Below are 25,233 nucleotides of genomic sequence, written 5' to 3' on the forward strand. Positions count from 1 at the left end.
GCCGCCCGCAGGCCACGCCCCCGCGCGCCATCCCTCCCTCCCTCCCTCCCTCCCTCCCGTCCGGGTGCAGGAACCCGGCGGGGCCGGGAGGCCGCGATCGCTTCCGGCTGCGGAGCGAAGGAGAGGGGCGGCCCGCGCGAGAGCGCCGCCCGCCCCGCGGCCCCGCTTCCCCGATCGCTCCCCGCCGCCGCCCCGCATCACGCAGCGTTCGCATGGGCGCCGGAAATGCGGGCGCCCCGCGGCTGCTCTCTGCCGCCCCTAGAGGCGCGGCTGCAGTTCCCGGGCGCCCGCCAGGGGGAGTCCGCTCGCAGCGCCGCCCGCGCGAGTGGGCAGGCGGGCGGGGGCTGTGCCGAGCGGAGCGGCCGCTGCCGGCCTCGGGGTCTCCGGCGGAGGGCCGGGCAGCGCGTGGCCGGGCCCCGCCGGGGGCGCCCGGAGCGGGCGTTCGCGAGCCGGCCGCCGGGAGGGGCCCGCGCCCCCTCCGCGCTCCCGGCGGCCGCTCTCCCGCGGCGCCCAGGAGAGGCTGCCGCGGGCAACGCGCGGCGGCGGCGGCGGCGGCGGCTTGGGGTCCTGGCGGGCAGGGCCCGGAGCCGGGAGAAGGGCGGGCGCCACGGAAGGGTCGGGCCAAGCCAAGCCAAGCCCGGGACCGAGGGCTTCCGTGGGCCGCTGCGGGGCCGGGCGGGGTCGCAGCCGCGGGCGGGGGATTCGCTCCCGGGGCCCCTCGGAGGGCCCCTGCTCCGAGCCTGCCCGGGCGCGGACCGGCCGCCCTTCCTCCGCCCGGGCCGCCCCGCTTGGTGCGCGCCGCTCGCGCCCGGCTCCCCTCTCCGGAGCCTCCCCGCGGGCGGCCCCGGCACGGCGCTCGGGAACGGGCGGGCGGTTCTGCCGCGAAGGGCGCGCGGCCAGCGGCGCGGCGATCCGAAGCCCTCCGGGGCCCGTCCGGGGCGGCGGCCTCGCGTTGGGGGGCGAGACGCGCCGCTCCGGCCCGCTGCCCGCGGTTCCGCCTGGCCGCCTCCGGGCGACCCCCCCACGCGGAGGCGCCCCTGCGGCCGAGGGGCGCTCCGCTGTGGCGGCGGCCGAAACCCCAACCGGGACTGGGGAGCTGTCCGCCTTTCGAGGCCCCCCTTATTTTGCTGCAGGCTACGGGAGGGCAGAATCGACTTCGGAATCAGGTTCCTCGGCTTGTTTCGGAAAAGCCGCGGCCTCGGCCTCGTGCGGTGGGAACCGCGCAGGGCTCTGGGCCGCCGTTCAGAGGATGGGCAGCTGTGGCCGCCTTTGCTGGCAAATCGGAGGGCGTTTTCCTGGCCCAGATGCATCCCAAAGCTTGCACGCTGTCCTCACCGGGGTTGGCGGCCAGAGGAATCCCAAAGCCCCAGGAACCCTTGCAAAGAATCCACTCGCTGGGTCTTTTCAAAGGCCCGGCAGAGATCGCAGCCGGTATCCCTCTGCCCAGTATTGTGGCACCGGGGCAAGGCCGTGCTGCCGGGCCATTGGTCCCCGGGTGGTCAGTCCTCAGAGGAACACCCCAAAGTCGTGGGCTGCCCCCGTCTCAGGCCCCAACGAGGACCTCCCCCAGAGCAAGTCCACGAGCTGCAAGCAGCTGCGCAGCACATCAGCAGAGCCTCTCTAGCGGGCCACCCTGTCTCAGCATATCCCAGCCTGGTGTCTCCTACGTGTGTTGAACTCCCGGCTGCCTGGATGGCAGCCCCAGGCATTCTGAGGGCATCACATAAGGGAAGAGCGCGCTGCCTGAACCAGGCATGCCAGGCCATGTCGCTTGTGTCGTGGGGCTGAGCGGGCGGGAGATCTTGGAGGAGGATCTTCTTCAATCCACAGCAGTTAAAATAATAATAATAATAATAATAATAATAATAATAATAATAATAATAATAATTGCTGGATGTTTTCAGAGTTGCAAGATGGGCCCGAAAACATTGGGGAGATGTTCCTTGCACTGTCAATGAATCCAGTATTATCATTTCCATCCAGAATATTATTAGTTCATCATTTGGCATGTGAATCTGGACCTATTTTTGTCTGTGGTCCCTCTCCGTTTTCTGTAATCATCTGCTCATCTTTTTCAAGCCTTCTCCCAGAACATGGGTTGCTGCACCACGATGCCTCAGGAGCCGGGACGTGCCTAGAGGTCATAAGCCTATGACCCCCAGGTTCCAGTCGGGTTTGGCAGCGTCACAAACGCCTGTCCTCAGGACGACAGGGGAAAGCTGCCAGCTCTGGTGTCCAGCCTGGCCCCCTGTGCCAGGGCCTGCCTTTCCTCTTCCTCCCACGGAGGCTTATGGAGCGCAGCCTGATTGCTCAGGAAAACAGTCCCACTCGGATCAGGGTGGTCGCCCAATCAGCCTTTGCCCAGGCCTGGAGAAACCACCTGCTCTGAGAGGGGTCAGGTGGCACGAGAAAACCAAGCCCCCGTCGTGGCAACTGCAAGGGGGGACCGAGGGAGCCGTCTTGCGGGGTTGAGGTGTAATTCTCGACTGAAGGCAGCAGAGAGGCAGCTGGCCCTCCAAGAGACCCCAGGGATCTCCGTTCTTCCTCGAATACCAAGCCAAGATGCACAAGCCTGGCGTTCTCCACCAAGGCGCCTCCACCACCTCCATTCAGGTCACTGTTTCGATGCACATCCGACTCCCCCTGCATCGGTACAAAAGAATGAGCATCCGGATGTCTCCACTCTCCTCCATCTTATTATCCCAAGGTTAACCAAAAAAGGTCAAGAGGGCCCGCCAGGCTGGCCGAGGATAGCCCTCTTCTTGCAGCCACGTCCTTGTTTTAGCCCCCCCCCCACCCGTCCCCAGGAGCTCAGGCTCCGATACGTGATGTGTCCTCCTTTCCCCACAGAAGACGGTGCCAGAAATAAAATGGGAATTGGGTGGAGTCTGCAGACCTTCGGTCAGGCTCTATTTTGAAAACAGATGCTTATAGTGTCGTGGAGAAACCATCCATCGCTCCAGACAACTTAAAGAAACCACTGGAAAAAAAAATTCTCCAAGGAGAGTCTCACCTACCCACGCTCAAGACAGGATGCTCTGGCCCAGATCCAAAGCAATGAAAGCCAAGAAATCAATCCGATTGAAACACCCTTCGGGGCTCCGTCTGCCAGCAGAAGCCTCCCCACCCTGCTTTTAACTGTTGAATGAAGAATGCTTTTATTGCCCCCAGTTCTAAAAATGCCATCATCCTTTTACGGCCTTTCTTGCAATGTCCCTGCATAAGACGACCCTAAGATAGACTGCAACTGAAATAGGGTTCTCTCCCTGCAAAATACCTAACAAGGCTGGAGGACGTGGGGCGGGAGGCTCCGCTTTCTACCTCCAGTTCCATATTTTCCAAAGAGCTGCCTCAGAGTTCATTGATGGCTGTTGTCAGCTCTGAGCAAGCCTGGGGAGCCAAAAGACACCTCAAAAGAGGATGGCCCCCCACAGTCAGCCAAGAAGGTCCCCTAAGCAAGGCCAGTGGAATTAAATCTCCCCCCCGCCCCCGGAAATCAAGGGCCTTTTGTTTGCTGAAGGAATGCTGCAAAACTAGGAGAGGCAGGAAAACGTTAAAACGTTAGCGGCTGCGGTAACAAAGGAGAAGGTCATTCCGTGAAATGTGGGAGCTGATGACTCTGTGCAGGATTCCTACCAGCAGATGTTTGTCCGGGGAGGAAGGTGTCAGAAAAACCAATTCTGTAAAGATCCCAGCTCTAAAGATACGCTAGAGGCAGCTAATTGCTGGGGGAATCAGGCGGCCCCCTGGATGGGGGTCACATACAGTCTTGGCCTCTGCTTTGGGGTCAAGCTACGGGGGAGCCTGGCTTCCCCACAGGCTGGCACCCTCGCACGTGGCCAGGCTTGCAACGAGGAGGCTCCAGCGAGGTCACCGAGTTTGCTTGTGCAGCCAATGCCTCGAGATGCCTCGTGGCTCCTTCCTTAAAATCTGTCACGGCATCAACGGCGCAGATGGAACTTTGGCCAAAACCACGAAAGGGTTGGATTAAGGGTTGGGAACGGCGGAGCCTACCTGCCAATTCATCTGCTTTGCGTTTAGGGAGAGCTCCTGCGTGTCGCTGGGCCCGTTGCTGCCCAAGGAACAGGCGGACGGCGTGGCTGAGCAGCTGAGCAGCAGCTCCAAATAACAAGGGTGAAGATCAAAATAAGTGTTTAATGCAAGTGCTTCTTAAGCCTGAGAGGTCTGCAGAGCCTGAGAAGAGCCATCCTCACTGTCCCTGCTGTGCTCGGAGGGGATGCCTCTCCTTGCCGTGACACAGAACAATTCTTTGTTCAGCGATCTGCAGCTTGACTCACCTGCGGATTCGGCCCTCGTGACTCAGGTACTAGGATTTCCTTCAACAGGTAGGTCTGCAACCCGTGTTGCTCAACTTTCTCTTGCGCACACGGAAGGAACATTTCCCGTTTGATCAGCTCCTGGATCCGGTCACAGGCCCCCATGTCACATCCAGGTACCGTGATCTAGTTTGAATGACCGCTCAGACATGCTGGTTCTGGATTCCAGCAAGAATGCTGGGACCTCAGATTAAAGCCTGAATTCCTATTCCTTGCCCCTGGAAGCTTTCCGATGTCCAACATTTCTTGGGGAATGTCTTTTCTGCAATGAGTTTTGCAGCAAGCAGAGTACAATGAAAAACACACTTGGGGCAAAAGCATGTGTGCCCACAAAATCTTCCAGTAAAAGTATGCACCCGGGGCCCTGCTTTTAGAAGACGACATGTTATATTTGGAAGTTACTGATATTATTGCATTTCCTTCTCAATTTTCCTCCTAAGAGCTCAGGGCGCCGATCATCTCTCCCACGTGAGTGCCCAGGTTCAGCCAGTGAATATGTTATCGTGCAGTGAGGCTCACACTGAACTCCTCCATGCCTGTAAATCGTGCTGGATCAGGCCCAAATGGGAAGCTGGAGGATGGTGACCAGCGCCTGGATGTGTTCGTGTCCAGGTCATGCCATCCGTCGGAGCGACCCTCAGAGCCAGAACTTGGGAAGGACGCGAAATGTTCCAGTCTTTCTCTGGCTGCTCTGCAGCCTTTCTCAAAGTCACCTTCACAAAGAGTGTGTGTGTGTGTGTGTGTGTGAGATTAGTGGAGGTGTGGCAAAGACTTGAACATACATGTGCACACCTGTCTGCCGAGGTAGAGACATTTGCGTAACCCTGATCCACTCCCCTTCCCCAGGAATCACGTTGGAGCCTCAGGGACGGAACGTAGATCATACGGTCGGGGCCCTTAGGAGGGCAGCGAGGCCCGGTCCTTGCAGCGGGCGTTTGGCCGGCACGAGGGGCGCTCCTGCCCGGAGGAGCGCAATACGCTTATGTCCCTGATTGCTGATTAAGGGCTGTGTCTTGTTTTAGCCGGGGCCGTTTATTTTGTTCTGTTTTTTCTTGTTGCTTTATTGGTGACAATAAACCTCGAGTCGCATTGTTTGAGAATGGGTGGCGTTTAAATGCAATAAAGAAACACAAAACAATCCTGCCCCACTTTAATTCTGAAAATGCATCGGCGGCGGTATTATGTTTTACTGTCTCCATGCAGTCTTTCCCATCCTGGTTTGCGCCAAATGGGAAGTTGTGAACTCCAATGACATCAGCTGGCATGTCCCCCGGCTGTGCCAATTAGAACGATGGGAGTTGTAGTCCAGCACTTCTGGAAAATGACCTGGGAGTATGAGCGCCATCCGTACGCGTGGGATCAATTTTCATGGGCTCCCTGGAACATTCCAGGGAAATGGTATTTGGCAAAGGGCGGCATTTGTAATTTTTGTACTATCTATTGAAACACCGCTAAACCACTTCCTATCAAGTACCTCAAGCCTTTCTGCAACCGGTCTCTGATCGTAACCCCCTTGGCAGCCCGGCCATTGCCACCGTGGTGCCTGCAGAGGCTTTGCGCTCCAGAACAGGGAGGAGGTCAGCATCTGAGTCCCGGGAAGGGGCAGCTGAGGTCTCGGAGCTGAAGCTGGTCACAGCCGTTCCCACTCCTGGAGGCCTTTGGCCCTCTGGAGATCCAGAGGACTCTAGCAGCACCCCGACAGGGCACCCTGGGGCGTTCAAGGCAAGCGCCGCCCCTGAAGCGCCAGAGACACATTCCTCTCCCAGCGAGAGGCAGAAACGAGGGATTCTCCCAAATCCAGCACTGGGATTGGCCACAGCAGCCTCACAGCCTCTTTGTTTCATGCCACCCCATCCCTATTCCTGGTAAACTAACGCTGCAATTTGATGGTTTTCTTTTTTAATGGCATGTTTAACAACCACACGGCTACACTGCTGCTATTTTCCAAGATACACTTCCAAATTTGAGTTACGATACGCTAGCAATCCAAATAAAACTGGAATGTCATGAAACTAGCCACAGTCTGAGCAAAAAGAACACGCATAAATCACTTACTGACAGGAAAATAAGAGTTCTCAGGGAAAGAGCGGAAAGGGGGTGGACCAGCCCCAGCTCCAGAGCAACAAAATGACCGCTGCAGTTTGGGGGCTGCCACTCCCAAGGCCCTGCCAGCCCCTGGGGCCTGCCTGGCCTCTGCGCAAAGAAAGCTGAAGGCAGGAGAGAAACCCTGGCCTGAGTCTTCTGGAGAGCCTCACGGCAGTCACCTCGTGCGGGAGGAGAAGTACCCCGCTCAGCGCAAAAGGCCTTCTTGGTCAGCTGCTGGGCTGGAAGGAGAGCGCTAAATCAGGGCTTCTCAGCCTTGGCAGCTTTAGGATGAGTGGACTTCAACGCCCAGAATTCCCCAGCCAGCCAATTCCCCCTGCTGGCTGGGGAATTCTGGGCGTTGAAGTCCACTCATCCTAAAGCTGCCAAGGCTGAGAAGCCCTGGTCGAGAAGGCAACAAGGCAGGGCTGGCACGCAGAGCTGCTGAAACCAGATCCCGGCCAAACGTCTGCCTCGCTCCCCCCCCGACTGGCCGGAGCCGCCGCCACGGAGGGAGCGCGCGAGAGCCGACGGCCCCGGGGCTGAAGGCGACGCGCGGGAGGCGAGCGACACCTGGGCGCGGGCGCGGACGGTGCCCGAGGCCGCAGCGCGGACGCGTGCGCGTGCCCGGCGCCTCGCCTCGGAGCAGGCCCCTTCCCCAAGAGACCCGCACCTGTATTTTGCGGGGCGCGCGCGTCACAAACGCCCCGGCACCTTCCCAAGAGAAGGTGGCGCTGCCACAGGGACACGCGTGGGGGCCGGGGGGCCGGGGCGAAGGAGGACGAGGCCGCCCCGCCCCCGGGCGCTCAGCTGGTCCACCGCCGGCTTCGCCCCAGAGGCCGTCTGTCTGCCTGACGCCCGGTCCCACGAGCGGCTCAAAGCGGAGCGAAACGATCCGTCCGGGGAAAACCCTGAAGACGAGGAAGTTAAGGGGGGAGGGGGGCTGGCTGGGCTGGGCCCCAGTGCGCTGCCGCCGCCGCAGCGCCCACGGAGCTGGGGGTGATGGGGCCGGGAGTGCAGCCCTGCAGGAGGGCGGGCTCGGAGCGGGCCTCCGACGGGAGGGCGACAGAGGGGCGGCGTCCCCGGTGCCATCCTGGGGGCCGGCCGTCCGCTGACATCACGGCTCGGGGGCCGAGGCGGAGGCGCCAGCGCTGCCCGCGGAACAGGCAGAGGCTCGGCGGCTCGGGCCAGCGCACACCTGCGGACGGGGCCCCGAGGCGCGCCAGTCGGAGGACCCGCCAGGACGCCCGCGATGCCCGCCCGCCCGGCCCTGCACGCCGCCCTCCTCGCCCTCTGGCTCCAGGCTCACCTGTCCCGGGCGGCCCCTCTGAACGGTAACTGCTGCCTCGGCGGGGCGGGGCCTTTCTGGGGCGGGGGGCGGCTAGGGAGCCCGGCTCTAACCCAGCCCTGGCTTTGTCCCGCGAGCGGGCAGCCCCCCATCGCCGGGGGTCGCGCTCCCTCCACCTGGCAAGGGCGCTGCAGCGGCTGGGGGCTCCGGCTCTGAGCCCCCTCCCCCGCTGCTCCAGGACCCCCTTCTGGCCTTGCTGAAGGAGCCCCCCCACCCAATCAGCAGGTGTCTCGTCCTGAGCGTCGCTGGGCTCGCCCTGGTTTTTCTGGCAAGGTGTAAATGCTCGCAGTGACTCCACGGGACATATTTTCAGCCAAGAGACCGAAGAAATCCAAACTGCTCAGACCAAACCACAATTTGCGCTAAGAATATGGTAGAGCGTTTCTTAGTGTCTGGTTTGGATGATTATTTCGGGAGTCCTCCTCAGCAGCTTCATCCCAGCCCCCAGCAACCTTATGCCACTTCGGCAGATCTAAGGGTGCAACTGGGGGCTGGCGGATCACTAGACCAGGGCAACTTCAACAACACTTCCATCTGGGAGCCAGAGAAAGAAAAGGCAAATCTCTGGCCGGGGGCAGCAACGGTTGCTGTCTCAGAGCCTCCCCCCCCCCCCCCCACTGGCCCTCTCACCTTCCATCCAGAGCTTAGTGGGAGCAATCAAGCCAAAAAGGTGTCGCTCTCCTGTCCCTCCACGGATTGAGACCTGAGTCTCCAGGGCAGCCGGCCGACACGCCTGCAAAGGGAGAAGCTCCATCAGGCCATTTCAGGCGTTCTCCCTAGTTTGGAAATAACTCAAACTGAGTTTGTCTCTTCCAATAAGAGTGCAGATGGAGCCAGGCTTTGCCCAGCTGGGGCACACATCACAGTATCCTTCATGAAAAGGGCTGGGCGCCATGCCAGCCCCAGAGACCCTAAGCACCCAGTGGATTTTAATCTGCAGAAGTTGGTCAGGAAGGAAGGAGACCAACAAGGGAGAATCTCCCTTCTTCTTTAGCAGCGAGAGTCCTGAACCAAGAGATATGACACGGAGGGTGGTAGGGGCACCTGCAGGGTCTCCCCCCCCCAGGCCTTTGTGGGAAGAGAGGGCTTGACCCTCCTCACGTATGCCAGGCCTGGGGCCACACAAGATGATCTTGGCAAGGCTTCAGAGAAGAATCCCAAGGAGAGGATTGAAAAAAGAGCAAACTCTGCAGAAATTCTTCTGTTCTTGTTTAAAGGCAAATTGGAAGCCCCAGTCCTGATTCTAAAAAAGAAAGATGTGGAGGGAAGAGCTGTGAGGGACAGGGTTACTTGGAGGAGGGGAAGGAGAGACCAGGTGGACCCAGCAGGCAAATCAAGGGAGGAATTCTTCTGCACAAGCCTAAAATGCGATGCTCCAGGAAATGTTTGGTGGAGCAAAATGGACATTTTGTTCCCCAAAATGGACATTTCCAGAGATGGGACTACAATCTCATTTTCTCAAATGGACAAAATGGACAAAATGTTCCCCAAAATGGACATTTCCAGAGATGGGACTACAATCTCATTTTCTCAGAGATCAGTCCCACTGTGCCTAGAGACCTTCTTCCCTGCTTAAATTGTATGTGGCAATTTCATCACCTTTTGAGGAGAGCGCACCAGAGTCAGTGCTTCAGCCGCACATTTCCTAGGGGAGTACAAATGATGGAGGGGTCAAGGATAGACAAGTGCAGGGGGCCACAGATCCCTTAACCCACAAAGGGACCCTCTGCTTTCCAATCCTTTGCTCTCAGTAGCCCGCCTGAAGCTTCCCGTGCTGCAGTTTCACATGCCAGGAGCAAATAAGATCAGGGCCCCACCTGCACGCAAATTGTCAGGGGGGCGTGGGGCGTCCTCAGCCAGGTCTGCACAGAGACTTCTCCACCCTTGTTTCCACAAGCAACCCTGGGAATGAGAATCCAGCAGTGAGAAATTCACAGAAAGCCACAGCTGCTGCCCTTGCAGGTTCAAAGTCTGGAGCGCCTACTTTGTTCTGCCCGAAGGTTGGGCTGGCCCAGGTTTTAAAAGGATGGGGGCCATCTTATTTCCAAATCCAGGTTTATTCACTAAACAATGTTTTCAAGACAAAAAAAACTCCAGGCACAGTAGCTCAGCTGCAAATATTTCCTTTATGGTTTTATTATACTTCTGGTTTTGTATATGGGGTAAAGCAACACTACTTTAATATGAAGTTGACGTCCCTTTTATTTTCCTTCCAGGATCAAAGTGGTCCTATATCGGTAAGTCCCCGTTTTCATTCATTAGATTAAATCATATTTCATTATCTTGGTGGCTCCGCGTCTGATTAGATCTGGGGAGGTATAATTTAGTTAATAGCAGAATATACTTGATGCCACAATCTGTACAAGCTTCCCATTCATTTATATAAACTTGCCATCATGTGATAAAATTGGGGGTGGCTTCATAACTTAGCCTGGCTAACACACAGTAATCAGTTCAGGCAACACACTAAGATGTTTTTGGATAGTTTGGGGTTGAGTGTGTTGCGGGAACCCAGCAGTCGTTCTACTATGTTGGGTGAACCAGATTACCACGCTAAGCCATCATAGGGTTTATCTGTCTGGGCACTGCATGTTAAGAAATCACATTGGTTATCTTTTCTTAACCCAGTTTTATGTTAAGCACGGTGGCTGAGCCCCACCACCTGGTCTAACAGAAGGCGATTGTGTCACATGAAACTATCATGTCAGGCTGAGCTGATCACTACCAGGTGAACCAGTTGGGTGAGTCAGCAGGTTGATTATGTGAAATGCTGTCCGGTGGCAGCTGAGACGTGCACCAAGACAGGTGTCTGGACGAAGCATCCCAAGAGCCTGGGGCTTCTCCATGCTACCTCTGACAGCATACCACGTGTTTGAGCACAGGTAGATGGGAAACGAACCCAATCCCTATCTTTTCTCAGGACGCCACAGGGGAAAACACTCAGACTTCATCCAGTGCTAGCCTGGCCACCAGAGCAGGAAGTATGCCCCACAGATTGCAGCCATCTCTGGACATGCACGAGCGCAGGCACACCGTTTTCTGAGCCATATTTGAGAAAGGAGGACACCTCCCCTTCTAGCCAACAAGCTTTCAGTTATACAATCCAGGTTTCACATGCATATATTTGCACTCTTCCTTTCGGTAGACAGCCTATAAGGCAAGCACGTTCAGGTGAACAATCCCATCCTAGGCAATGGTACAGGCTGCTTACTGCTCCTCCCACTGGACCCCAAGTTCATCTGAATGCAGGATCATGACCCTGATGCAGCTGAAGATACTGTTGTCCTCCTAAGGAGACCCCAGCTGAAGTTCAGCAAGGACTCCCTGCTATTACTGGAAGAGGATGTGACTCATAAGTCAGATCAGAGTCCTGTCCATCTTCCCTCCCATTCACGTAGGAAACTGGAAGATGGGAACCTCTGCGTAGCCTTAAGAGTAGGAGTTTCCTTAGAAAAAGGTATTGTGCAGGAACGTATAGTCCTTAGAAATGCCACGACTAGCACTTCCCAGTTCAGTGATGTATCAAAGCCAAAAGTGCAACTCTGCTGATGAGACAAGATAGAAACTATGTTCGTCAGAATTTATCATACCCAAAGAACTTGGGCAACAGGCATGACTCTCTTTCTGATCCTTCAATTTTATCTTCACAATCATCTCCCTAGGAAGCATGTAAGGCTGAGAGAGAGCAACTGGCTGAGCAGGGATTTGAAACTGGGCCTCCCTGCAGCCAGCCTGACAGTCTTTTCCCTGACTTCTGCTCAAGTACCTGATATTTATTCGGTCCAGGGGTGTCTTTGTGCTGTCTGCCAATTGCAGGGTCTTCAGTTGTCTGCTTGAAGACTGGTGCCTGCTTGCATATCATGGCCAGGGGTTGAGTCTGACTGGGGGAAGGGGCTTATCTTTGCCTCCCATAAAGGAAGGAATAGACATGGGACGATATCTTGACTTGAACATCTGGAGTTTTGCTGTCCTAGGTCCTGATGGAGAAAAACTGTGGCCGAAGAAGTACCCTTTTTGTGGAGGAGTCTTCCAGTCTCCCATTGACTTCCACAATGATATTCTCCAGTATGATTCCACACTTTTGCCAATAGAACTGGAAGGCTATAACGTATCTTCTGCTGTCAAGTTTCTTTTGACCAATAATGGACATTCAGGTAACAGCAGCTAATAAGGACGGAGGAGGAATATTCTGAGGGTATCTGAACAGCTGTGAGCATGACCGATCAAATAACACAGTTGGCTTCCAGATGTCCTCAACAGGCCATGCTAGCTAGGGATGATGAGTGTTGGAGCTAACACATCTGGAGGCACAAAGTTGTGGTAGGCTATTTTCAACAAGTTAGAGCATTTAAAAAAAGGACCATTGGCATTCTCTGAGGTTGGGGTATCTCCTGGGCACCTAATGTTGCAATGCTGCCACTCCTCTCCTCTCTCCTCTCTTCTCCCATAGTAAAAATGAATCTTTCTTCTGCCATGCGCATCCGGAATCTCTCTTTCCAGTACTCGGCAGCGCAGCTCCACTTGCACTGGGGAAATCGGAACAAGCAGGAAGGATCCGAACACACAGTCAGTGGGAGGCATTTTGCTGCTGAGGTGAGACAATCCTGCACTGTTGGATTATATCTGTCCCTGTATTTAAGACCATGTCAGGAAATAGGGCATCAGTTGTCAAAAGCTAGAGATGGCTTTCATCTCTACAGCATCCAGCGGGCCATTAAATGAGATCCCTTCATGGTTTGCATCTTGGACTGAACAGCTGCTGCGGTCTGTTGTATGCGAGATAGCAGCCGTCCCCATCCTGCAGCCCTCCAGATATCTTGACGTTTGATTCCCATTATCCCCAGCTTCCTCATGTGTCAAAGGTCAACGGATGCAGTTATCAGGACCGGCACATGCTGGCCCTGCTCCCCCGTCCTTTCCTTTCTCTTCTTCTGCCTATGCCATCCTGAGCACCCTCGGACGAGAGATTTCAGCACCCAAAACCTTTGGGGCTTTCCCCAACCCTCGTCCTTCAAGAACCTGCACTGACCTTCACTCTCTTTCCTGATTTGTTCCTTCTTCCAACAAACACCCATTTTCAAACACTACAACAGCAAATGATAATATAAGCAAATTCAATCAGAGAACAGCCGTTTTTCCTCCCTCTATTCGCTTATGGATTGCTGCGTGGGATGAAATTACCAGATGAGCAGCAGAGAGACGCAGACTTGTGCTCTCTAGCCCGTGACTTCATCTTTATCGGCTAATCGCTTCTGTTTCTCTGGCTGCACAATCCTCGCTTTCACGTTTGCCCCAAAGAACGGCCTCCAGGAGCCCCGTATGAACACAGCACAATGGGAGGACCCAGCAATGGATTGTCATTATCCTCAATTCCTCCCATTCATAACCATAACATTGTTTCATGTCCCAGACTAATTATAAGTCTAGGGAAGGCCTGGGATGCCCTGAAGTTATAATTCCAGGTCACCAGCAAAGACAAAAGACCCTGAGTTCAGGGCTCGGCCACGGGAATTGGGTGCCCTGGGGAGAAAGCCCGTGAGTTCTCCCAGCTATTAAGAAGGAGGGCCATCTCGCAGGAAGCTCCCCTTGCCATAACTGAGATCATCCGTAATTTGTCACTTTGGGAGTCCCTGCCAGTGCCCTACAACCAAGGCTGTAATGCCAGTTTTTGCAAAGGGGGGACTCGCTGGACAGCCCTAGTCATTGCTGCTGATTTCCTGGTCCCTGCCTTGGTTAAATCTCCATCCTCAGCATGAAACAAACGGCAAATACCACTCAACCCGGAGAGGGGAAAAAGCCCTTTTGCCCAGTTGAAATGCGACATTTTGCTTTTAATTAGAAACGCAAAGCCTTTTGTAAATTTAGGGCTTAAGCTGCTGGTGTGAAGTAGGACATTCGTCCAAGGGAAGGGAGAAAGTCTCCATCCGCTGCTTCATGATTAATCTGGCTTTCTGTAGAAAGGAGAAGGCCCAACAGCAGTCAAACGGGCTAGTGGAAGTACGTGAACACAAACGGATGAATCAAACCTGCCTAACAATTCAAACCCCTCAGTGGGATTTTGATTTTCAGTGATAGTCAAGGTGTAAATGTCGTCAGAACAACTCTTGAGCATGTCATGCTGCCATAACTCATCCTCTTTCGTAAGCCTTGTAAATCTCAGTTACCATTTTATTCTCCCTCTGCAGCTGCACATTGTTCATTATAACTCTGACCGATATCCGGATCCGAAATCAGCAGTCGACAAGTCCAGTGGGCTGGCTGTCCTGGCAGTCCTGATTGAGGTGAGGCCTGCTTTCCCCCATGACAGGACCTGGTGGTTTCAGATGACTCTGAGGACTGCCAGGACTACTCGATAGTGCAAAGAGCATCCTTTCCGCGGGTGGAACTGGCCCATCCTCCATGTGCTGCTGAAGGACCGTTTTCCTTCTCTCTGTGTTTTCATAGAAGCACAGGAGTGTCCACGAAGTCACCAGCTCAGCTTCAAGATGATTTTACTTTTCTGTACTGATTTAAAAACCCACCTCTCCCCATCTCACGTGTCAGCTGCTTAAAATGTTTGGAATTATTTTTCCAGAGTGATTATTTTGCAAATGATTTGGTGAGCCACAATCATGACGATTAAGTATTTTAGAGGGTGGGCAGCAAGGTGTGATGATTATTCTAGCAAGAGCAGTTCAGGATCATCTAAAAGTGGATCTAAAATCAGGAGTGTATATTTGCCCTGAAATTAAATTACCGCAGCCCACAAAATCAGTAGTTCATTTGCTCAGCAAAGGAAGGCATAAATCAAACTGCTGGGCCAGATCAAAACCACTTGGCTCCCAAAATAAAAATCCAGATGCCCCTCACGTGCAACTTCCCATTCAATTTCTGAGCCCCTGAACGTGCAGCGCTCCCCGTTGCGTCCATGACCAAGAAGCTTTTCCTGCTGGGTTGTGCCCTGTGGCTTAATGTCCACCTTCTGCTCTGGGGCCCAACAGTGGCCGCACGTGCTTGCCAGGGACCAGAACAAGTAGAAAATCAACCCTGTCCATTTTGTTACAGACAGGCCAATTCAATCCATCGTATGAAAAGATCTTCAGCCATTTCCAGCACGTGAAATACAAAGGTAAGAAAGAATTTGCGACTGAGAAGAGGGCCCCTAACCCAAACAGCCAAGGCAAGATACTTGGTCATTATAAGGACAATTAATTCCTTGCTTTAGGTGTCAGGTCAATTTGCAATATATACAGTTGCAATATACATATATATAACAATCTGGTTTATAAAATGCAAGAATGAGGCAGAAGAGACTAAATTGTTTACAAGCAAGCTGCTGTCACGACGGTTATTTTCTGCCAGGCTTTGATCCTCTAAGATCTCTCTCTCTCTGGCTGCCTGACTCACTGTCCCTATTTTCTCTGCCTAAATGACAGTAAACAAACTCTGCACTCTAGCATTTGTCCAAATGACAACAACACCACATCAGCGGCGTGTTCAGCCACATAAGGGTTTTCAGCAGGCAGCCACACCGACTGGCCGGGCTGACCTTGGTCTTTCAAAACATCTGGCTTCTTTAGCTAGATGCAGTTACAACCAGTCCCTGTGGTTGGCTGCTGAAAGCCCTAAAGAAGTTGGTTGAGTGCATAGATGAATTATCTGAAACTCTAGGGAAAAGGACAAGATAAATATTTAGGGAATGTTCCATCCAAAATCAAAGTTGCATGAGTCCAATTGATGACACAGCTGATTTCTTTCAGATCAGGAAACAATTGTTCCAGGTTTCAATGTCCAAGATTTGCTCCCAGATAGACTGGATGACTACTACCGCTATGAAGGATCTTTGACCACACCTCCATGCTATCCAACTGTTCTCTGGACAGTTTTCCGAAAACCTGTACAAATTTCAGCAGAACAGGCAAGTTCCATAAAACAGAGATTACTTTCAATTAACAGAAGTGATTTTGCAGGCAACTTGAATGAAATTATCACTCGCTTCAGGGCTCTCCAGGTTTTCTGAGACCCTGATAAATGCTGATCTTGTAACAGATGTGATAGATAGATAGATAGATAGATAGATAGATAGATAGATAGATAGATAGATAGATAGATAGATAGATAGAATGGTTATATCCCAGTCTTCTATAAAACAATTCAAGAGATCCTGAGATGCATCTCACCAACAGCGTAGGATTCTTGGAAGCATTTGCAAATGCATCATCTACTGCATAATTTACCATAAGCAACACCTTTACAGCTTTCTACAGTCCATTATTTTCAAAGGAATCCGACCAATTCTGATTCTTCTGTTATGCCATTTGCATTTTAATTCTGCAAATATACTTTTTGCAGAATTAAAAAAACTTTTTAATATGGTTCTTTCAACTGCAGTCAATGGTGCAAGTACCTAACATTTTAAGCTATAGCAAAATTAAACTGGGGAAAACACATCTGTCCAAAGGCAGTCCCTACCCTTCTGAAGATGTGATTGCTAACCGTGGAATGTTTTGCTCACAGCTGCTGGCTCTGGAAACCACACTATACTGCACCCAGTCGAACGATCCTGCCCCTCTTGAAATGGTGGACAATTTCCGGAGAGTTCAGGAATTTGATGAAAGGCTGGTTTCTGTCTCCTTCCAACAAGGTAGGCAAGAGAAAATGCCCTCGTGCCAAGAAAATGTATGACGATGACTTAGGTTGATTTGAACGAGAGAAGAGTTGGGCTCGTGATGTCTGAGCGCTCGCTCTCAGCCATACGTTCTCCAGCAGCATTTCTCTGGTGACCCTGAAGACAAGGTCCATGGAGACCCCTGCTGTGTTAGGCTTAGTTTGCAGGCCAAGGGGGCAAGACTGGCACCCAGCATGCAGCCAAGTGGGTGGCTACGAAGCACGTTCCACTCTGGTGCATCTGCAAGGCCTGGTAATTATGGCCTTTACCTGAGACTTACTCTAAAAATATGGATTCCAAGTTCAGCCTCAAACAACAACATCACCATAACATCACAAGGTACTTTCTGAAAAGCTGGAAAGAAGTTAGAGCAGTGTTAAAGGTGCCCAGATGGAGGGTTGAAGCCCAGGCTGCCCTGAGGGTCCTTGGCCATCAGATGTTCTGTAGCACGCTTGATAGAACCAGGAGTAAAATTTTGGGGGAAATGTGCTCCCACATAGACTGTGTAGATTTCATTTAAATATAAGGAAAAACTTCCTGACGGGAAGGTCTGTCCAACAGTGGAGTAGCCTCCCTACAGAGCTTGTAGGTTCTCCATCTCTGGAGGTGTTTAAGAGTCCTCTCCTGCAGTGTTTAAATGTTTTTGCACATTGCAGAGGGTTGGACTAGATGATCTTGTGGTCACCCCAATGTTTGGATCCTATGCCTTGCCCTAGTAGGGATCCTTTGAGGACTGAATCTGATAGCCCAGCACCCTGTAGTTCTGTTTTCCATAATCTGCAAAGGCCTCGTCATCTGCCCTCAGATTAAGAAATTGGGTGCACAGCTTCAGAACTACAGACAGATGCCTCTGCTACAAAATATATGAAATTAAACATATTCTCCCTAAATCTATTTACAAGTCTCAATACGTTATTTTCCCCAATGCTGCTTTTTAAGACAGTCATGGTCACTGATGATGTTATAACACAGGGGAACACAGGAGAAAAGTTTGTAAACGGTTTACAACAAGATGCATTTCAGATGGCACTAAATATTGAAACCTGTCCTGGAGGGTTTAAGAGTCTGACCAAACTCAGTGTGTGTGCAGAAGTTTTATTACTGTTTGTTGTAAGTTGGGAGGGGCGCTGAAGAGCGAAGAGTGATCTGAAGTATAAAATTCACACCCACCTTGATGGTTAAAGGGAAACACCTCTGCTCTCTGGACTGATTGCGGCCGGCGGCTGATGGCCGCCTCCCCCTTGGGCTGCTGGATCCAGCCCAGCGCTTCTCCCTAGACCCAAGGCCTGCCCCGTCTCCCCGGGGTCCCCAAGGCGCTCAGTCCAGAGCAGCAGCAGCAGCAGCAGCAGCAGGGCAGGGCGGTGGTCTTGTGCATCTCAAAGAAATCACAACTTTGCCTTGCAGGGAGACTCTTTCTGGGGAGTTTCAAAGGATCAGACGAAGCCCTGCAGGAGGTTGAGTTTGACACGTAAAAAGCAGGAAAGGCTCATCACGGTGGGTTGCCAAAATCCACCGTCATGGGTGTAAAAATTAGCCATCTGACTCTGGTGAAATGGGAGGCTGCAATCATTGGCTAAAGTGTGTTACGTGGCGCTGCAATATGGACCGAACAGTAGCCTTTGTTAAAAAAAAAAGAGAGAGAGAGAGAGGGAGAGAAACCATGAAAGAAACAGTGGGAAAACGTGGGAAGATTGTGATAGCTAGACCTGCACTATGTTACGAATAAGCGGGGTGATGGAGCAGGAGGGTGGGAAGACTGTATAAACAGCCCCCCCAGCCCCAGCCAGCCACCATGAGGGGGTGCTGAGCAGACTGCTTGGGGTCACAGGGGAGAGGGCGTATCCTGTAGCTGCCCACGACGAGTCCAAACTGAATCACGGTCCCTTCCAAGAGAGGCTCATTGGCATAGCCGACCGGAGGTCTCAGAGTTGCATGTAAGAAATTGCAATTTATGGAACAAAAGAGCAGCAAAGATGGCTAATTTTTTTTCTTGAAACAAGTTTGAATATAAATATGTAGAAATACAGAGATGTATATACAAGTGATGACTGCTTTTGGAAAGAATAGCCGGGGGGGGCACTCCAAGATGATTGTATTCTTTTCTATTTTGGCATTGCTCCCAAATTTATAATAAATTTTGCTCTAAGCTTAGCCTTGTACAGAGTATTTCCTTTAAATGTCAACGGCTGTGATGACATTTAGCCTTGTACAGAGTATTTCCTTTAAATGTCAACGACCCTCCTGTGCTTAGCACGGTTGCTGTCCTAGTCGTGTTATACACACTTCTTTTCGAGGACGGGGCTGACAAACTCGAGTGGAATTAGACGGGAAATTTTGCAGAAGCAAAGCTGCCAGGCCAACAGCCAGCGCCTACGAGATCCTCTCTAAGACCGGGGCTGTGCGGGGCGCGCCCGTGTGAGAAAAGTCAAGGCGGCCGCTTTGATCGGCGACTTTTTGGATTCCCCACGGATGCCCTGCTTAAGACTGCACAAACACACACTCAGCACCCACAGAAGGCAGAGAGAGAAAGAGAAGGGAGGAAAAGCCCTGCGTTGCCTCATGTTTTTAAAGGAGCAGAACCGCCCAGTTTATCGGGGAGTCAAACCGAAGCTGCCGCTTCCCAGAACGAACTCTGAGCCAGCAGCTCTCGCCCAGAACAAGCGCGCAAATTAGCAATCGGGTTCCCAGTTTGCAACGAGGACTGGGCTGGGAAAACCAAAGGGGCCTCCCTCCCTCCCGGCTTGAGCCCCAGGACAGCACCGGGCAGGGTGTGCGTGCGGACAAGCAGGCAGTTACAGGAAGGGGTCCCTTTGCCAGCTCGCTGCTTAAGGGGCCGACTTCACAAAGGCCGTTTCCTTCTAGGCTTTGAAGTCAAGGTGAGTCTGTGTCTCTCTGTGGCTGATCTGCCAGGCTCCTCTTTAAGCCCCCGTATGGGGAGAGGAGGGGTCCCCTCTGTGTTTTCACTCACGTGGGTCCCAAATAAACTGACCGGCCGAAGACCTTTTGGCCCAAACTGGCATCAAACCGTAGCCACCTCGCTTGCTGCTAAAGATGACCTGGAATGACTTTCTGGCACGGCATCCACTATGATTCAGCCACGAGGTTTTTACCCCAAGAACTCCGGGCACCTTCTGGATTCGGATCCGCCCTCTTCCAAGGACACGCGGGAGATCGGGCTGCGGACCGAGGGGAGGCTTTCGGGGCCGGGGCCGCACCCTCAGCATGCCCGGGCTCTTCGTGCACAACCAGTTTCTGCTTGCCTTGGCAAGTCAATTCTTTGTTTTAAAAACACAGCACAAGAAAAATCCTGAAGTCTCCGGCACCAGCAGGCCTCCCGTGGTCTCCCTCTCCCTCCTGCGTTCGCCGTGAGGCAGCTCTTAAGGAACGAACATGGAGACCTCATTATCCATTTAATTAAAAACGGCTGGCTTGAAAACGCGAAGGGAAAAGAATCAGAAACAGCGGAGGCGAGCGAAGGCGCTTGAACCCAGAGCATACAGAAGTGGAACAGTTACTGTACTTCCAAACTTGTTAGGTGTCCGATTCCTCCTAGATATATCCCAGGAGCAGAATTCTACTAAGATCTGCCCTGTCGACATACGAGAGGGTTTCCTTTCAAGAAGAGGCGGGACCCTTCCCCTTAATACAGGTCGATGCTGTAATATATTCGTGCCCCCTTCCCTTCCACACGCGAAATCGTATTTTTAAAACGGCATAGGCGTGTGGGGCGCTTGACTCACAAAAGCCTTTGCCAGTGTTCGTGTTTAACAGGCAAGGATCCTTGTCGGCTTGGCTGTCACAGAATTGCCTTCTGAACTGACTTTCTAGCATTAACAAAACGAAACAGCCACAGGGTTTAGTACTGGGCACCGAAACAACCTAAAGTGCTCCCACCCAGTTGTATGTTTAGACTGCAGTTTGATTAGCGTCCAGGCATGTGCGGAATTTTACTCCGCTTTGAAGGGGGAAGGCCCTTTAGGGTTGCTCACCGGGAAGGGCTTTGCAGTCGCAGAGGGGTTTTGTGTCTGAGCAGGGTTCTTACCGTGATGCTGCTATTCTTCCTACTGGATTTCTGCTCTTCTGCTTCTCGGGGCCATTGCAGTTGTCGGCAGCCGGGTTCATTTGGAAAGCAAGCCCTACCTCTCAGCCTGCTGCCCAGGAACAAGATGGAAAATGCAAGCTTGGTCTGTGTTTACAGTTGCTTGGGGGGCTGTGTTCAAGCCCGCTCTGGAAGCCCTCATGAGCATCTGTCTTTGCTGCTGATGCAAAGGCTGCCTCGGCCACGCTGCCTCTCTTCTGCCTGCTGTCAGTGGCGACTCAACCTGTCCGTGACGCTCCTTCCTAGCAATGGAGGGGAAGTGTTGCCACGTTGATACTTTCCCAGCACCTGGACGTGGATCTACAGCAGTTGGTCACTCGGGCACTGCTGGAGGGAAGGAGGAGAAAGGAGGCCAGATTCTGCATGATGTTGGCACGTGCTTGTTTATAGACATCTTGAACTTTTAGCTATTATTTAAGTAGAAGTGTGCAGTCCATCTCCTGATGACCCAATTCACCTGGAGGACAGCAGATGGACGGTGGCCATGCCTTAACCCCCTATTTGTCCTGTTTACCCCCTATTTAGAAGCCAGTGGTTCATCCTACGGAGCTTTGGTAGGGCTGAATCTATGAATATGTTTCCACCTTTTCTTCCCCAAGAAGAAAACCAGCTTGTGCTTTTGAATAGCTGATCTTGACTCACCCTGGGGTCTGGTCAGTATTTGTAACTTCTATTGGTCGTGCAGTGGAGGAAGACTTTCATCTCAGCTCATTAACTGCATTTGTTGGATTGTCTGCTTCTTGAACAAGGACATCCCTGCTGCGTTCTGGCTGTCAAAAGGGATCACCTGACTTCTGCCTTAGTCCAACAGATAATGTGGTCTTGCACAAAGCAGTTCCATAATACATTTCTTGAAGTCACCACAGGACTCTGGAGTGTTTGCTGCAAAAAAGCCTAATGGGTCTCCTCCTTTAGAATCTGACTTCTAATTTGCAAAATCTTTTGCAATCTGTAACCTATCATGCAAATCCACAAATTAGCTGATTGCCTAGAGCCAGTTAACTGTGGAATGGTTGCCAATGCAGAAGGTTTGGGAAATATTTTATTACTACAAGCCAAATTCCAATTTATCACAAAAAAACTTCCAATGGAAGAGAATATATGTAGCTCAGGGTTGAACTGTGGAGTTTTTGGTGTTCGGAGGGCACCAAGAATTCCATAAAAGAACTTGCCATAGGAAATGACAAAAGTTCAAAACATATCCAATAGTTTTATGCCCAGATGTTACATGGAAATGATAAATGGCTGAAGTTTGGGGATATGGTTTATACTATGCAGTTGACTAAGGTGTGGATTTCCTTTTGAGTAAGTGCTATAGCAAACCATGCAGAGGGGCAGGATTAGTGCAATGGGGTCTCCCTGACCTACAAGGGCCCAGGAGCAGCCACTGGCTTGGATGGCCAAGGGTCTTGGGCTGGTCCTGGCTGGGAAGCCCTGCCAACCTCATGGACAGTGATGTGGGTAAACAAGAGAAACCTGGCTGGGCAGCCAAGGGAGGTGACCCAACCATTCTGCCCTTCTTTCTCCTGCAAGCCCGGCCTGGCATTTAGTGAAACTCCCCCTTCCTGCCATTCAGAGGCCAGGATTATCCTCCTTAGATTTGTCTTTATCCAATAGTGATTTCAGTGACACCATCGTGATTTTGCATTTCCATTTTGCTTCTCCCTTTCTTCAAGATCCAGCTCCAGGTGAACAGAGTCCAGGTATGTTTTCCTCAAGAGCTCTTTGCAGAAATTATCCTCTGTTCTTCAGTGTGATTTCCACCTCTCCCAGTAAAATCTGCAGCTTGCCATTGCTCTGATAACATCTAGAATCAACAGACCTTTTGACCTTCTCCTGCCTGCCTCCTCTCCAAGTTAAGCTCCTGCCCTGAGAGTAACATTAACCTTACTAATTCAGAATCAACCCACTGGAAAAATTTAATCAGCATGTCTATTGTTCTAAGGCCTTCACAAACTACAAAGAAAGTTTCTTCTTAGATATGATTGAACCTAAAATTGCGTATTATTCAATACTGTAAAGAAAAGACAGCTGGCCTAGGACATTGCTGAAGATGCAAATTATACATCTGTCATAAATATCACACACCCATGTCCTTATTAATGCAGGACCAACATCTTACCACAATGGAAGAGAGGCTGTGCAAATCATGAACATTCAGTTACACCATGCTATTTAACCTCTGAGTCATGCTCTTACTCCAAATTCTCAAAGGCCAATTGATTTTATTCCACATCATAAAAGCATCTTAATCTTCAGAAAATGTTCTAGGAAAGCTACTTATCTAACTGGGTTTTCCCTTCAAGGGCTGATTACAGCAACATATCCAAGTAGGAGGAAGATTCTCCTATCCACAGGTCTCACTAATAAGTTCTTTTCTCCCCCCAACCACCTGACCTGATCCCAGGTTTTGTCCTCTTTGTGGTATTAGCCAGCGTCCTCGGCATTGTCTTTGTTGCCATGGTAGCCTTTTGGCTGATTCGAAGGAAGAGGTAAGACGCTTGTTCCGCTCCATCTTTGCTTGGGGCCCTGGCCCTTCACCGTCCACGCCTTTCTGACCCATTCAGTTAATCCCTGCGGTTCACTGAAATACCCAGAAATAATGTTCTTTCTGGGGTCCCTGCCCTTCCTACCCTTTCCCCGTTGCTTGCTCTTTTGCCACCTCCTAATTCCGATGCCATTTCACAAGAGGTTCAAAAGGAGGCAGAGGACAGATGCAAGCATCTGGTAAGCCTTTTCACCAGGGATGGTATCCTCCTCGCCTTATGAAGGGCTGCTGTTCTTCCAAGAGGAAGACTCAGGAGAGAAGCATCACGTGCCAGGCTGTCTGGCCAGAAGGGACAATTCCTGCCTCCACGAGGGAGAAGCCAGAGTCCACTCGTCATGAGTTTTCCCAAGCCCCTCACCTGGTCATAAAGGAACCCCATCTGTGGTCTGAATGACCACTGCTGGCTCCCGTATTCGCAGACTCAGAAATAGATAAGGCCTTCTGATCTCCTTGTTATTGTGCCCTTTGGAGTCCCCACCTTATGCTGCTCCAGCTCAGTAAATCACAGTCCTTTGACATAATCGCCGATGCCCAGCTGCTGCTTCAACCATGGCTAACCCAGGTGTTCTGTTTTTCAGCCTCCAAAGGGCAAAGGAAGAGAAAGGGGTAATCTACAAGCCAGCGGTCACCACAGAGGAGGAGGTGGAGGAGAACCTCTCCAAAGCTTAAACTTCTGCAGTGCTAAAGCTTTACCCGGCCTTGAAGGCTGGATGAGCCAAGCTTTATTGACTCTTTGCCATGTTTATCGGCCAAGTTGGGTTTTCTGATTCCTTGAGTGCAGAGAGGGCTCTTCTCCCTGGTGCAACAGGATTTGAGAAGGCAAACAGAGACTGGTGTGAAGGGATCTCCCTCCAAAGAACCACATAATGGTTTAGGAGAGGTTCAGGGGCTTGCTTAATCTTATAGCATCTAAATGTGAGATTTATGAATGATATAAATAATAATAATAATAATAATCTGCCTCAAAAAAAGCTGCTCATGTTTATCTACTGAATAGATGAATCTCACATTTGATGAGATTCTAACCCATGAAATTATTACTACTAACATGTATTAGGAATAGATCACCAGGATACTTAAGTGTTGATGTTAACTTCTTAGAGGCATAATGTGTAGTTCAGTTATCTCTTTTAAGTCCACTGATTTCAACAGGGCTTACCTGTCTGCTTAATCTCTTCCATTTAAGGCTAAGATAAGCTATATCAGACATGACTGCTAAGAAATGCATGGGGGCTTATTCCATGGGTGTAGAATTATGGCCTATGTTTTGTACTTGGGTCTCTGGAATCGAAGACCAAGCATCTCAGGTTTTAAGAATAGTCCAGACCGAAGAAGGCTGGCTCAGGTAGTTAATGAGTAAAACATGGGTCAAATGAAATACTGATGCCATCTACTCTGAGATTATGGTGAACTAATATTATCGGAGGGCTACATAAATCTTGTTTCCTTCCTACGGTGACCTCTAGGGAAGCTGCAGTTTTCTACAGGAGAGTCTACTTTATTATAATCATGAAAATCTCTTACAGATAATGTGCGATTTTATGTATCATCATACAGTAAATATTTTTATTAAGAGTTTTGTGAGTTTCTCTGTCTCCCTCCCTCCCTCCCTCTTACACACACACAATGTACTGAGAGACACCGAGTGAAATTCTATTCTTGGTTGAGGGCCAGACTATATTTACATTTTGTGTTTTCTGAACTATCCACCAAGTTCTGCAGCACTCGTAAACCACAACAGAGACTTTGATACCAACATTGTAAGCTAAAAGGTTTTCAGACCACCTCTTGGATCCCTGGAATTCCTCAGTGAGAAAAGGAATGAGGGGCAAAGTTCTCCAATGCAGCTACACCCTTGGCTGTAGCTAGTTCCCTGAATAAGCACCTTCCAATGTTCTCCAGAATAGTACCCAAAAGTAAGGGATCTGCAGTTGATACAATCAGAGTACAAATTTCTCAAAAAATACAGAGTGTGAAAGCCACCGGTCTCCTGGTTCATTTCCGTGCCATTCGGCGCATCTTACTGGTAAGAGTGCCAAAGAGCGCTGCCTTAGGGGTTTAGGAGGAAGGAATGTCAAAGGAAGTGATAGACGAAATGTGCATATTGGACACCTAACATCCTGACCTTCTGGCAATATTCCAAATATTAGAGATGGTGATGGTGGGGAACCC

At 51.5% G+C, this 25,233-nt stretch overlaps 2 protein-coding genes across 4 annotated transcripts; both read left to right on the top strand.

Moving 5' to 3' along the window:
- Positions 1-73: 73 nt before the first annotated feature.
- On the top strand, positions 74-5,419 carry LOC148214776 (uncharacterized). Its single transcript, XM_088148277.1, has 2 exons — positions 74-4,324; positions 4,778-5,419. Exon 1 carries the CDS (start codon positions 213-215, stop codon positions 1,674-1,676), a length of 1,464 nt encoding a protein of 487 aa, XP_088004403.1. The 5' UTR covers positions 74-212; the 3' UTR covers positions 1,677-4,324; positions 4,778-5,419.
- Positions 5,420-7,641: 2,222 nt separating this feature from the next.
- On the top strand, positions 7,642-24,597 carry CA12 (carbonic anhydrase 12). Of its 3 annotated transcripts, XM_088148306.1 has the most exons (11): positions 7,642-7,753; positions 9,984-10,004; positions 11,742-11,921; positions 12,218-12,360; positions 13,953-14,048; positions 14,812-14,875; positions 15,507-15,664; positions 16,264-16,390; positions 22,190-22,216; positions 22,921-23,005; positions 23,640-24,597. In XM_088148306.1, exons 1-11 carry the CDS (start codon positions 7,672-7,674, stop codon positions 23,728-23,730), a joined length of 1,074 nt encoding a protein of 357 aa, XP_088004432.1. In that variant the 5' UTR covers positions 7,642-7,671; the 3' UTR covers positions 23,731-24,597. The 3 variants fall into 3 exon arrangements, with proteins under 3 accessions (XP_088004432.1, XP_088004433.1, XP_088004434.1); XM_088148307.1 differs by lacking the exon at positions 22,190-22,216; XM_088148308.1 differs by lacking the exons at positions 22,190-22,216; positions 22,921-23,005; positions 23,640-24,597 and adding an exon at positions 17,819-19,480.
- The last annotated feature ends 636 nt before the right edge of the window (positions 24,598-25,233 follow it).

This window comes from Python bivittatus, unplaced genomic scaffold, assembly GCF_059951505.1.
Source record: "Python bivittatus isolate LINGU-HERP-01145 unplaced genomic scaffold, Pbiv_v1 ctg000530_np1212, whole genome shotgun sequence".
Classification (NCBI taxonomy): Eukaryota; Metazoa; Chordata; class Lepidosauria; order Squamata; family Pythonidae; genus Python; species Python bivittatus.

Bases quoted from the DNA above. Each gene is read 5' to 3' on its own strand.
- LOC148214776 (XM_088148277.1), top strand. From the start codon at position 213: ATGGGCGCCGGAAATGCGGGCGCCCCGCGGCTGCTCTCTGCCGCCCCT.
- CA12 (XM_088148306.1), top strand. From the start codon at position 7,672: ATGCCCGCCCGCCCGGCCCTGCACGCCGCCCTCCTCGCCCTCTGGCTC. The intron at 7,754-9,983 runs GTAACTGCTGCC...TTTTCCTTCCAG, and splicing joins CCGGGCGGCCCCTCTGAACG to GATCAAAGTGGTCCTATATC. The intron at 14,049-14,811 runs GTGAGGCCTGCT...ATTTTGTTACAG, and splicing joins TCCTGGCAGTCCTGATTGAG to ACAGGCCAATTCAATCCATC.